The sequence below is a fragment of the Jatropha curcas genome, chromosome 6 (genome assembly GCF_041381405.1).
Source record: "Jatropha curcas cultivar XTBG-Jc1 chromosome 6, XTBG_Jcur_1.0, whole genome shotgun sequence".
Lineage (NCBI taxonomy): Eukaryota > Viridiplantae > Streptophyta > Magnoliopsida > Malpighiales > Euphorbiaceae > Jatropha > Jatropha curcas.
Genome location: NC_143156.1, coordinates 2,618,679 through 2,632,364, shown reverse-complemented (window position 1 = coordinate 2,632,364; position 13,686 = coordinate 2,618,679). Strand labels below are relative to the sequence as shown.

At 30.2% G+C, this 13,686-nt stretch overlaps 2 protein-coding genes across 2 annotated transcripts; both read left to right on the top strand.

The window, feature by feature from the left end:
* Nucleotides 1–384: 384 nt before the first annotated feature.
* On the top strand, nt 385–4,657 carry YY1 (zinc finger (C2H2 type) family protein). Its single transcript, XM_012211247.4, has 6 exons — nt 385–657; nt 1,524–1,582; nt 2,539–2,738; nt 2,881–2,970; nt 3,506–3,649; nt 3,925–4,657. Exons 1-6 carry the CDS (start codon nt 572–574, stop codon nt 4,465–4,467), a joined length of 1,122 nt encoding a protein of 373 aa, XP_012066637.1. The 5' UTR covers nt 385–571; the 3' UTR covers nt 4,468–4,657.
* Nucleotides 4,658–8,586: 3,929 nt separating this feature from the next.
* Nucleotides 8,587–10,505, top strand: YUC10 (Flavin-containing monooxygenase family protein). Its single transcript, XM_012211246.4, has 4 exons — nt 8,587–9,376; nt 9,627–9,860; nt 9,948–10,070; nt 10,160–10,505. The coding sequence occupies exons 1-4, from the start codon at nt 8,768–8,770 to the stop codon at nt 10,328–10,330; spliced, it is 1,137 nt and encodes a 378-aa protein (XP_012066636.1). The 5' UTR covers nt 8,587–8,767; the 3' UTR covers nt 10,331–10,505.
* Nucleotides 10,506–13,686: the final 3,181 nt, after the last annotated feature.

Genomic DNA, 13,686 nt, shown 5'->3' with positions numbered 1-13,686 from the left:
ATTTATATAAAATTTTGTTGATTTTCTTAATTTTCAATTTAACTTATTAAAAACATTTAACTTGTAAATAAATTATTATTCAATAATTTTTGTGATTTTTAAGTTAAAAGATTTAATAAAAATATTAGCATTAACTTAATTAATTAGTTAATTAATTAATTAATTTAAATATTTTTTTTGAGAAATATATTAATTAATACGAAATTTTTCTTCTTTTTTTTTTTAAAAAAATTACATTCATTGATAAGTTCAGTATTTTTTTTAAAACTCAATTAAATTAAGCATCCTGTATCAACTCTATTGTGAGTCTACCCTATTCTGGACCGGGCGGTTCATTCCGGTTCAGAAACCTAACGTAACAGACTAATTCGACATGAACAAGGACGATTGAAGCTTTTCTTCACTTTTGTTTCTTACAAATCCAATTACGCCCTTTTGTTCTTCTCTATCATAATTGAAACCCTAACCCTAATTCTATATAATTCCATTGTAAAGCCTGTAATCCCTCAATCGGTTGAAAAGCCTCTTGCTTTAAGAAGGCGATTGATGCGAAGAAAGGCTTAACAGGACAATGGAGACTCAGTTCACTCACAATTTATTCGAGCGACGCCCCATTATCAAATCTAAGACTCCTGCTGTTAAATGGTTCAGAGAATGGTAATTAACTTTTAATTTTCAGTTTTTCATTTTTGTGTCGGTATGATTATCTGTTCTGTTATTGTTTAATAATAGATATTGATTGTCAAGAAATCTCAGGATAATTAAAAAAAAAAAAAAATTTAAAGTTTAAACTTGAAGTTGTGTAAGAGCTAAATATGGTGCTATACAGAAAATATTTTGGTTAAATTGATTGATTGTTTCGAGTTTCGGCTTTTTGGTTCCTGTTAGTTCAGTTGAATTGTTGTTTTGGTTGATTGAAATTTTTGTTCTAGCTTTATGCTAAGGTGACTTAAGAAAGAATTGGTGAAGTATTGGTTCTGATTTTATTTTCAGTTAAAACTGTAAGTTAAAAAAAAAAGGGAAAATAAGACTTTAGAAGGCATTCATATGCTGATTTGCCATTCTAGAAGCTTGATTATGGTAATTTCCGGACATATCTCTTTAAACTGTGAGATGAAAATTGAGTAAGCCTTTTGAATAGAACTCATTGTTGGTATTTGTCTTCTTCTTCCAGTTTTATCTGCTTCTGTTCAGGAAATTTTTATATTTAGATTTCCTTCGTCCCTGACATTTTGTTGTGTTTGTTTTGGATTCGAAGCCAATATACAAGCAAAGTTACATTTAGATGTCAATAAATATGATTACACAAGTTTCATTTTGCCATTCAATCTTTGCCTGTAAACTTACTGCCATCTCTCCCCTTTCGTTCTATTTCATTTACATTTATAATTCTTCACATCAGAATTGAGTTATTTTTGGAGTTTTGCACTGTTGTTGTCAAGCTGTAAATGGTTATAGTGCTCCCTTATGCGTCATTCTACTTGTTTCTGTTTATGTAATAATTTCACCAATTCTTTTCTTAGGGTGCCCCAAGATGTCGTGGCAACTGGTGGGAAGTGTTCCCTTATGAGATGGGTAAATGGTGAGTTGCACTTATTTTCGCCCATTCTTTTCTTTAGATTTATTTTATTCTTCCATTCATGGTTTTTAATTTTGGAATATTCTTTAGGAGGGCCTTGGATTTTATGTTAGTTTTGGTAGTTTTTCTAGTACTTTGATGCTCTACCAGTGTCTCATATAAAAGTTTAAGTGTGAGTGACGCATTGACATGAAAGTTCAACTAAATTGCTAATGTTGATGCCTTAATCTTTGAGATAATTGTTATAATGTTTGAAGGTCAATCAATTTGAGCTATGTGGAGTATTGGTATTGCAACAGTTTAAGGCAAATATGTGCAGTCTTTCTAGTTCACAATTTGTTATTAAGTTCAGGTACAGGGTAGAATTGGCTATATAGAAAAGGAAATTAGTATGCATGCATAAATATCTTTTAAATTTTCTTTGCAAAGCATCGGTATTGTTCATGACACTCTATTCCCAATTTGATGGGCCTGGATTTCAATGTTGCTTCTCTGAAATGTAGGTGTTTCATTTTTAGGCATTATGGAGGTCAATAGTGTACAATATGCATAGTTCCTCCATACTCTGTGGGTTTAAGTTTGGCCATTAACAGATTGTTCAAGGGTTTTGATCAGACTTGAGTGAAAGCTCAGTTCTTAAATTATGGGGAAGGAGGAAAGAAGGAAAAGATAGAATATTTTCAATATAATGAATGATGGTTCCTAGTTTTTGAGGGGGAAAGTCTGATCTTAAGTGAATAATCTGGTCTTCAGTGAATAATTAATCTTCCTCCACTTTATAAATGTGGTCATCTGACCTGCTGTCTCATTAGTTTTGATTATGCACTTAATCTTAGACAACGCTATTTTGGGGAAGCTTCTTATAGTTGTATATGGGGATGGACCTGTAGGCAGCTTTTATTTTTGATTTGTTGACTTCCAAATGTAACTCTTTCCATGCTTTTTGCTGTCACATATAGAGAACCAATTGAAGGCCCTGAAAGAGAAGGCGAAAGAACCTCCACCACCAGAACCAGAACCAGAACCTACCACTGAGGTTCTTTTCCTTTGCAGTTTCGAAGGCTGTGGAAAAACCTTTATAGATGCCGGTGCTTTGAGAAAGCATTCTCATATCCATGGAGAGAGACAATATGTTTGTCACTATGAAGGATGTGGAAAGGTATCAAAGATGATATTTTTATAATTTTAGTTTGTTCATCTAGTTGTTATTCAGAATTGGAATAGTTTCGATGTTTCCTTCTACTGTTTTCCCTATTCTGCATTAGGGTCCACTGTTGTTAAGGGTTCTCTTTATGCTGCAGAAATTTTTAGATAGTTCGAAGTTGAAAAGACACTTCTTAATTCATACAGGAGAAAGAGATTTTGTATGTCCACATGAAGGCTGTGGTAAGGTGATAAATCTATCTACCATAAAAGTATTCTCTTATTTTCTTTAAGACTATCTTTTTCTTCTATTGGCATTTTATAATGAGATGTTTAAGGTGAAACAATATCTTTGCAAAGTCTGAATTAATTCTTCTGGCTTTTGTTTACATTCAGGTTTTGCTATTATTTTCACTTTTTAACCAGATATTGTTACTTCTCCACATTTTGGTCTTTATTTGCTTGGACATGTTCTCATCTAGCATTGACTTTATTGATGTTTCTGTGGTTCATAGTCAGATTAAAACACAATTTGAAGTTATGACTTGGAATATTTTACATATCATTTCATATAAAAAAATGACTGAGATCTCAAACGGGCCGTGAAACAATGTTTCTGTTTATCGAGGCTATGTGAGGGTTCTTGTAACTGCTAAACAGTCCAGTTTTTTTCTGTATCACTGTGTATCATTGTACTCAAGGTATTATCTTTATGTAGCTCGTATTTGAATGTTCTTATACGTGGTATTCTGTTTCTTTTTTCCAATTTTGTGGGAACTGCAGGCTTTTTCCCTGGATTTCAACCTCAGGTCACACATGAAAACACATTCACAAGAAAACTATCATATCTGCCCATACCCAGAATGTGGAAAGAGATACGCTCATGAGTACAAGTTGAAGAACCACATTGCAGCTCACCATGAAAAGGTTAATTTTTATACTAATAATGTTCTGATAATTAGTCTCACTGTTTGATTTTTGAACTACTTTTGGAATTAGGTTATCACTCATAATGTAGCAACCTAACTCACTGTATAAATTTACGGGTGCAATAACTTTTTGTTTCGTATTTTCCAACTGTATGCATGGTGTCCCTGTTTATTTATGGATCTTAGTGTGTGTGTGTGTGTGTGTGTGTGTGTGTGTGTGTGTGTGTGTATTATTATAATGATCTGATACTAGAATCTCTATCAATTATACAGCATTCAGCTGCTGAGACAGTGAAATATGCTGCTCCTATGGAGAAGGTAACCAAAGTTTCCAAGCCTTCTGCAGCGACCTATGGCTCCGGTTCTTCAGATCGTCCTTATGCTTGTCCTTACGAAGGATGCATGAAGGCCTACATACATGAATACAAGCTTAAACTCCATTTGAGAAAAGAGCATCCTGGCCATTTTCCAGATGAAAACGCTGAGAATGCCTCTCCCAATGGCGATAATGAGATGGATGAGGGCAGTGATCAAGATGCTTATCCTGAGAAGCGCGTCAATGGTAAAAATCAGAAACATAGTCGGTCCAAGCCAAACTTGAAAATGCCTCCAGCAAAAATCACACAACGGAAAGGTTCAAGTCCAGCTCGGGCCACTCTAAATGTGGTGAAAAAATCTTGGCCAGTCAAAGAAGAAATATATGAAGAGGAAGATAGTGAAGAGACTGAGGAGGAGGATCGTGACAAGGCAGAAGATGGTTGGAGATATGGGGAAAACAATGAGGATGATGATGAGGAAACAGAGTATGAAGATTGAAGAGTGAAGAGTAAAGCACATGCTGTCATTTTTCTTTTTTCAATCCTATTCTTGTATTATAGTTTTCTTTTATATTTTTCTCTAAAATAATGTTAAACCTGAAGAAAGTTGTAATTTTTAAAATTTAAAATTTTCCTTCTCTAATACTTAAATCAAGAAAACAAAAATATGAATATAATTTTCCTTCTAATTCCTGGACAAACGAAATTAGATTTACTATTTGAATAGGTTTGGAATATATAGTTATTATTAATTTTTATTTCAAATTTGTAATATGGGTTGGATTAAACATGTCAATTGTTCATTTCATTCCCTGCATATACACGTCAATTTCATGTTATTGGCCTAAGAATATAAATTTAAATTGTCATAAGAAAACATAAATTGGTCGATAAGTAATTTTATATTCATGAAAATTTAATTGTAAAATTATAATAATATTTTTTATTAGAAATATATCATTTCCTTAACTTTAATTGTTAAAATTTTTATTTTATTATGTTATAAAAAAAATTCTTTTTTTCTATTTCGTGCAATACTCTTAGATTTTCAGTAATATAAATTATTCATACTTAATATTATAATTTATAATAAAAATTAATAAAAAATAAATAAAAATTAAGTTACATTTACTTGCAAAATGTAAAAATCAGTGCAGTACAGGTTCGAAAAAACTAAATATTAGTCTTTGGCAATTCCAATATTCTTATGCTCTATACTCACATTTGTGTGTGTCTATATATTATACACGCACACAATACAGTGTCCACGTTGGAGCTATGAGTGATAAAAATCACTCATTAATCGTAATTTTAGATTTTCAACTTTTAATCTACTGTCAGGTCGTATGTACACTTACCACTGTGATATACCTTGGTGTATAGATATAAAATGTTAAGTTAATTACAATATACTCTAGCTTTTGCATTTTTGGCAAGTATTCTCAATTATTTTCATAGTAATAAATTGTTTGCTATTGAAAAAACAAATTACCAATAAAAGCCAACTGCATAGTCAACAAATAGCTACTGGTTTCGGTTACAAACAATGAAGAAAAAGATTTTTAGTAAAATAAGTAAAAAGGAAAGAGAAAATTCTTCTTTCATGAAAATTTAAATAAATTTTACAAAATCTTTTGAAATTTATTTATTAAAATTATTAAATTAAAATAAGAATTAAAGTCTCCTTCCAAATGTCACCTACTAATCAAATTTTCTTACAAATGTCTCTTTAAATCCATAAGAGTCTCACTATCTTTATCCTTTTTTCAGAAATGTCTCTGAACAATCTTACCCTTTTCACCTATAAATGTCTATTTGCAAAATATGTGAGAATTTCTTATTTATTTTCTTTGAATTTGTTATGAATTTTAAGTGAAGACTTTAATTTAAAGACCATTTAAGAGAAATTAAAAAATAAAAGGCAAATTAAATTAAAATGTATCTAATCAACATCTAAGCATTTTTTGAAATGTTTATTTAGTAGTCAAATTAATAAATTATTGTCTCTCATATAGCTTTTGCATTTTGGAAAGTATTAATAATTTCTAATTAAAGTTACCATAATGAAAGCAATTTGTAACTGCAGCTATATATGGTTTTCAGTTGCAAACAATGACGAAAGGAGTTTCAGGAAAATAAAAAAAAAAAAAAGCTAAAAGGAAAAATGAAGGGTTGGCTTTTTTCTTTTTCCTATAAATTCGTTTTCACCTTTACCCCTTTGATAAAATTTTACATACGGTAATTATGATTGCGGTTGAAAAATGTTAATTCATTTTACCAATAAGTGTTATATGCTTTAAACTGGGATATATATATATATATATATATATATATATATATATATATATATATGTCAAGCTTGAAATGTTGATCACTAACGTTTAATTTGTGGTTTCAAATTCATGTTAAGTTTTTTTAACATATGATGATATAAGGTTCTTCAAACCTTTCAAATTCTAATAAAAAAATAGGAAAAATATATATACATGTAAAAATAATAAATTTAGGTTTAGGGTTCATGGTTTCATTGAGGTTTAAGATTTAAATTTTAGGGTTTTATATTTAGGATTTAAGATCTAGGGTTAAAATTTATTGTAATAGAACTTATTATTTTTTATTTTATCTAGTCCTTAGCGTATCTTAGGTATGTATATGTTTTAGACTTATGAAACATAGGCATTAAAAAGAGAAAGAAAACATGTAACTGAACACCAATAGGGCAAATATTCACGGTTATGAGCGATAATGATCACTTATGACAAAATAAAAGATCGAAAGAATTGCTTTTATTTATATATAGAGTCTATGTTAGAATCTTATAATTTATTATATCAGCTTAAAAAGATAAATTATGTCGGTATCGAAAATGTTTATGAAGTTTTGATAAATAAAATTTATGTTGACTAAGTTAGAATCTTATTATATTATTACGTCAATTTAGAAAGATAAATTATGTTTGTATCAAAAAAGTTTTCTTATGTAATCAAAGCTTCACAGACATTTTCGATACCGACAAAATTTATCTTTTTAAGCTACTATAATATAATACAGGATTCTTATATTTATTTTATGTAATCAAAGCTCCACGATACCGACAAGATTTATCTTTTTAAGCTAATATAATATATTACAAGATTCTTATATTTATTTTATGTAATCAAAGCTACATGAACATTTTCGATAGCAATATAATTTATCTTTTTAAGGTGATGTAATTTATTATAAGATTCTAACTTAGTTAACATAAAGAAAAGCAATTCTTCCATTCTTTTATTCTTACTCATAATCATTTTTATTTATGTAATCAAAGCTACATGAACATTTTCGATAGCAATATAATTTATCTTTTTAAGGTGATGTAATTTATTATAAGATTCTAACTTAGTTAACATAAAGAAAAGCAATTCTTCCATTCTTTTGTTCTTACTCATAATCATTTTTATTTATGTAATTAAAGCTTCATAGAACATTTTTCATTGCCAACATAATTTATCTTTTTGAGTGCACATAATATATATCATATGATTCTAACTTAGTCAACATAATTCTATCTAACATAATGTATATTTCTTTTTATTTTTATAAGATTATTTATAATGAAGTCCTTTTTATATTCACAAAGTTACTATTAAAAAAAATGCTTCTTATTACGATACTAATAGATTGAATATGTATAATTGTATATGAAGAAGAATTAAAAGAAAATGAAGCAAATGTAAATACATTTTTCTGCCACTTAATTAATAATTATAGTTAAATACGTGAAAAAGATAAAAAAAAAGAGGATATATATGTTTTTTTTTTGAAGGATACGGGATATATATGTTTGTTCTCTAAATTTTTATTAATTTATTTGTTTTTTAGTACTTGTATTAGAGGTATTTTCAACCCATTTTTGTCTTTTAATATAGATATTAGATTTTTTTTTTTTGGATATTCGCAAGAATAATATATTATTAATAATCAAAACATCCTCATAATTATAATATGCATGATCAAATCCAAAACTAATATGATAGAGTTAATTATTCTAACTCTTTTAACAAATTTTCAATAATTAAATTATAAAAAATTTTAACTATAATGACAATTTGCGATTTCACACTTATTTTATTATCTAGATTTTTAAAGAAAATGTAGAGAGCAATTAAAAAAAAAAAGAAAAGAGAAAAGATAACAAATTGCTGATTCTCAATATAAATTAAACCCAAATTAAATTAATTAATCAAGAAGACCAAAATTTACCAAGACTTCACCAAAAGAAATAAAGGTAAGTGGACCTTAAAAAAAGCAGGTTATTTTAACAATAATTATAACCACCAACCAAAATACATCTCCTTTTCCAATCTTCATAAAAATTTAGACTAAACAATTTCATACATTGAGATTCTCTAATAAAAGCCCTAATTAGGGGCAGGTGAAGTATTTATGTCCTTATTTGTAAGTTTTTCTTTGTAATTATCCATTTTTTCTTCTTTTCAAATCCCTTTTTAGGTACGAGATAATCTTATTTTAAAATTTATAATTGTCTCTCTCTCTACAAATATTTTTCAACCGCTGAAATCCTAATCTTACAAAAACCGTCTGTTGAATTCAAAACCCGTCTGTTGAATTCAAAAGTATCTTACCACTCCCAATGAGCCGTTTTCTTCTCTTTTCTTTCTTCTCCACTATATAAACAACTGCAGGCCCTTACTAACTTTTCCACTGAAAATCAAGGAACATACTTTCTTTCTCACTGCAAATCAAGAAAGAAACTTTCTTTCTCACTGCTTTCGAGAAACTCTTTCAGTTTAACAATGGAAACAACCGTTCTAATTGTTGGAGCTGGCCCAGCTGGGCTAGCCATGTCCGTTTGTCTCTCTAACATCTTGGTCTCCAATATTATGCTGGAAAAGGAAGATTGTCACGCTTCCCTATGGAAGCGCAGGTCGTACAATCGCCTCCACTTGCATTTAGCCAAAGAGTTCTGTGAATTACCCTACATGCCTCACTTGCCCGAGACACCTACTTTCATGCCAAAGGAAACGTTTATCGATTACATGGATAAATATGTTAGAGAGTATAATTTAAGTCCGTTGTTTAGTCGCTATGTTGTTTCTGCTTCTTTTGATCAAGTTTTAAGGAAATGGATTGTTGAAGCTGAGAATTCAATTTCAGGAGAAATTGAACGTTATGTTGCTAAGTTTTTAGTGGTAGCAACTGGTGAAAATTCCAGTCCCTATATTCCTAGGGTTCCTGGGCTTGACAGTTTTTCTGGGAGTCTGATTCACTCTAGTCAGTATAAAAATGGGTCTGAATATGAGGGTAAGAATGTTCTTGTTGTTGGTTCTGGGAATTCTGGAATGGAGATCAGTTTAGATCTTTCTAACTATGGAGCCAGACCCTCAATTGTTATTAGAAGCCCTGTAAGTTTTCTTTTCCTTTTCTTTTTTCTTTCCCATCATTTTCACTTGTTAATTGAAATTAAATGAAAAGATGGCAGATTTGGATGGATCTATTGCATGGCCTCCATGCATTGAGGTCACCAGCTTGGAAGAATTAATTATGCCAAATTGTAACAAATAAATAGAAAAACTAAAAAACTAATACAATTAAACTGAAATTATAATAATTTGTGTGTAAATATAGAAGATGGTCATAGAAATGGTTTTGCAGTTTCATGTTGTAACCAGGGAGATGATATATAGAGGAATGCGGCTCTTGAAGTACCTTCCACTGAGCGTGGTGGATGCTTTGGTTGGCCTGGAAACAAGAATTGAATATGGTGACCTGTCACCATTTGGGATCGATCGACCCTCCGATGGACCTTTCACTCACAAACTGTTAACAGGAAAAACTCCTGTTATTGATGTTGGTACAGTCAAGAAAATTCGTTCAGGAGAAATACAGGTAAAACAAGCAAAAATAAAATTTTTGTTTCTATAAAACATCTCCTTTTTCTAGTGATTCTTGTGATTAAATACTTTATTTTGCAAGGTTGTTCCTGAGATGATTGAAGTTACTCAAGATAAGGTAGAGTTCAAAAATGGAACTAAGCAGCATTTTGATGCAATAGTATTCGCGACGGGCTACAAAAGCGTAGCTAAAGACTGGCTGAAGGTAAAAATTTCCAAGAAATACTAATCTTTATTGTAACTGCAACAACAAATGAGTTAATTACCATTGATGAATTCTTTTTTGTTGTGTAGGACTATAGTTTCATATTTAACGATGATGGGATGCCAAAAAATTCATTTCCGAGCCACTGGAAAGGGGAAAACGGTATTTACTGCATTGGATTTTCCAGAAATGGCATATTAGGCATTACAAATGATGCAAAAAATGTTGCAAATGATATCAGTATGAACCTCGGTGCTTAATTGGCAGCCAGAGAGGGATAATGAAATGAGTTGAAGGTTCAAGAACATGCCCACTACAAATTATGCAACTTTGTACCTAAATATGATAAATTGTAGGACTTTCAATATATGAGTGGGTTGTAATGTAAAATATAAAGTTTATGTATTTGGAAATGCTTCCTAGCTACTTTCCTTCCATTCTTTCTCTCTTATTTTTTTTTTTCAAGCTTTTTCACTTCCAATATGCCTATATGGCTCCTACAATGTGAGATATATCTTGTTTGGATTTTGAAGGAATAACGTGTTTTACAATATATAAATACAATGATATATATATGATTTGAACCATAATTGAACTATTAAAAATTCATGTTGGAATTGACTCAAAAATTTCGATTTTTTGATTTCAATTTTGGTACCTCAGTCACAGGGTTTCATATTGGAATTGGCAGTTTAACTTGCTGAATAAGAAAAACTTAGCATTAGATATCCAAAATTAGCCTCGACAAACTTATTCTTGAAAAAAAAAAATGGAGACTCTCTCCATATAAAAGGGCCAGCAAGATTTTTTTTATCAGTAAGCCATTTAATTTTATTAAATTTGAAGAAGCTAAAAAAGTCAGGAAAAGCTTAACGAGACAGATGCCTACAGCTCCAGCCATAACATGAGCTACCATATTTGCTTGGCGAGGTATTCAATCGACAACGCAATAGTTACCATTTCTTAGCAATCTACTGCTATTTCTTATATATTAATTTAATATAATCAAAATTAGTCATTGAAATTTGTTATTATTACATTAGAAAATATATTTGAATTTCTTTATATGGGTAAATTAAAAAATTATATAAGAAAAGTATAATACGCAAAAAAAAAAAAAAAAAAAAAAAAAAAAAAAAAAAAAAAAACTGTCGAAGACAATTGTCTTGTGTCTGATATGGAAAGACTTGGTGTAGATTTGGCCAAAAATTAGTCAAGGAAAATGCCAAATGTCAATCATGCAGAAACTATATATAAATTTGCGAATTGAGAAGGGAGATAATTAGCCAACGAGTTTGCCATTTGTGAATTCTTATGCATGCATGCGTTACATATGTATAGACACACTTGACCGTTTCGAAATTTGAATATAATATTTATATTCTTTTATCTATATATTTTAAAATAATTTACCAAGAATTGAAAGGATAGAGGTGAATTGAGTAAGAGGTAAGAATCTATAATGTGAAAATACATTATATGGGTTTACTTGGGTTTTGGGCGAACCAATATTAAAAAGTTAGTAACCTTTTAGTATTGGTTGGCCCAAGTAAGCATATATCACACATGTTCTAACTTTTATGCATGCATGCGTTATATATGTATAGACACACTCGAGCTTTTCAAAATTTGACTATCATATTTATACTTTTTATATATATTTTTAAAAATAATTTAGCAGAGTTGAAATGGTAGATGTGAATTAAGTAAGAGGTAAGAATCCATGATGTGAAAACAAGTGATATGAGCTTACTTAGGTTTGGGCGAACAAATACTAAAAGGTTAGTAATCGTTTAACATTGGTTGGCCCAAGTACGCCCACATCACACATGTTCTAACCTTTATGCATGCATGCATTACATATGTATAGACACACTCGAACATTTCGAAATTTGACTATCATATTTATATTTTTTATATGTATTTTTTAAATAATTTAGTAGAGTTAAAAGGGTAAAGGTAAATTGAGTAAGACGTAAGAATCCATGATATGAAAATACGTGATATGAGCTTAAATTGGGTTTGGACGAACCAATACTAAAAGGTTAGTAATCGTTTAACATTGGTTGACCCAAGTAAGCCCACATCACACATGTTCTAACCTTTATGCATGCATGCGTTACATATGTATAGACACACTCGAACATTTCGAAATTTGACTATCATATTTATATTTTTTATATCTATTTTTAAAAATAATTTAGCAGAGTTAAAAGGGTAAAGGTGAATTGAGTAAGACGTAAGAATCCATGATATGAAAATACGTGATATGAGCTTAAATTGGGTTTGGACGAACCAATACTAAAAGGTTAGTAATCGTTTAACATTGGTTGGCCCAAGTAAGCCCATATCACACATGTTCTAACCTTTATGCATGCATGCGTTACATATGTATAGACACACTCGAACATTTCGAAATTTGACTATCATATTTATATTTTTTATATCTATTTTTTAAAATAATTTAGCAGAGTTAAAAGGGTAAAGGTGAATTGAGTAAGAATCCATGATGTGAAAATACGTGATATGAGCTTACTTGGGTTTGGGCGAACCAATACTAAAAGGTTAATAAACTTTTAACATCAGTTGGCCCAAGTAAGCCTACATCACATATGTTCTAACCTTTATGCATGCATGCGTTACATATGTATAGACACACTCGAGCGTTTCGAAATTTGACTATCATATTTATATTTTTTATAATAATTCAGCAAAGTTAAAAGAGTAAAGGTGAATTGAGTAAGAAGTAAGAATACGTGATGTGAAAGTACGTGATATGAGCTTATTTGAGTTTGGGCGAACCAATACTAAAAGGTTAGTAACCTTTTAACATTGGTTGGCCCACAAAGCCCACATCACACATGTTCTAACCTTTATGCATGCGTTACATATGTATAAACACACTTGAGCATTTCGAAATTTGACTAACATATTTATATTTTTTATTTATATATTTTAAAATAATTTAGCAGAGTTGAAAGGGTAGATGTGAATTGAGTAAGAGGTAAGAATCCATAATGTGAAAATACGTGATATGAGCTTACTTGGGTTTGGACAAACCAATACTAAAAGGTTAGTAACTGTTTAACATTGGTTGGACCAAGTACGCCCACATCACACATATTCTAACCTTTATGCATGCATGCGTTACATATGTATAGAAACACTCGAGCGTTTCAAAATTTGACTATCATATTTATATTTTATATATATATATATATATATATATTAAAATAATTTAGCAGAGTTAAAAGAGTAAAGGTGAATTAAGTAAGAGATAAGAATCCACGGTGTGAAAATACGTGGTATGAGCTTACTTGGGTTTGGGCGAACCAATACTAAAAGGTTAGTAACCTTTTAACATTAATTGGCCCAAGTAAGCCCACATCATACATGTTCTAACCTTTATGCATGCATAGCGTTACATATACATAGACACACTAGAGCGTTTCAAAATTTGACTATCATATATATATATTTAAAATAATTTAGCAGAGTTGAAAGGGTAGATGTGAATTTAATAAGAGGTAAGAATCCATGATGTGAAAATACGTGATATGAGCTTACTTGGATTTGAGCGAACCAATACTAAAAGGTTAGTAACTGTTTAACATTG

Excerpts from the sequence above, each read along its gene's own strand:
- YUC10 (XM_012211246.4), top strand. The coding sequence starts at position 8,768 with ATGGAAACAACCGTTCTAATTGTTGGAGCTGGCCCAGCTGGGCTAGCC. Across the intron at positions 9,377-9,626 it reads CAATTGTTATTAGAAGCCCT|TTTCATGTTGTAACCAGGGA; the intron begins GTAAGTTTTCTT and ends ATGGTTTTGCAG. Across the intron at positions 9,861-9,947 it reads TTCGTTCAGGAGAAATACAG|GTTGTTCCTGAGATGATTGA; the intron begins GTAAAACAAGCA and ends TTATTTTGCAAG.
- YY1 (XM_012211247.4), top strand. The coding sequence starts at position 572 with ATGGAGACTCAGTTCACTCACAATTTATTCGAGCGACGCCCCATTATC. Across the intron at positions 2,971-3,505 it reads CACATGAAGGCTGTGGTAAG|GCTTTTTCCCTGGATTTCAA; the intron begins GTGATAAATCTA and ends TGGGAACTGCAG. Across the intron at positions 3,650-3,924 it reads TTGCAGCTCACCATGAAAAG|CATTCAGCTGCTGAGACAGT; the intron begins GTTAATTTTTAT and ends TCAATTATACAG.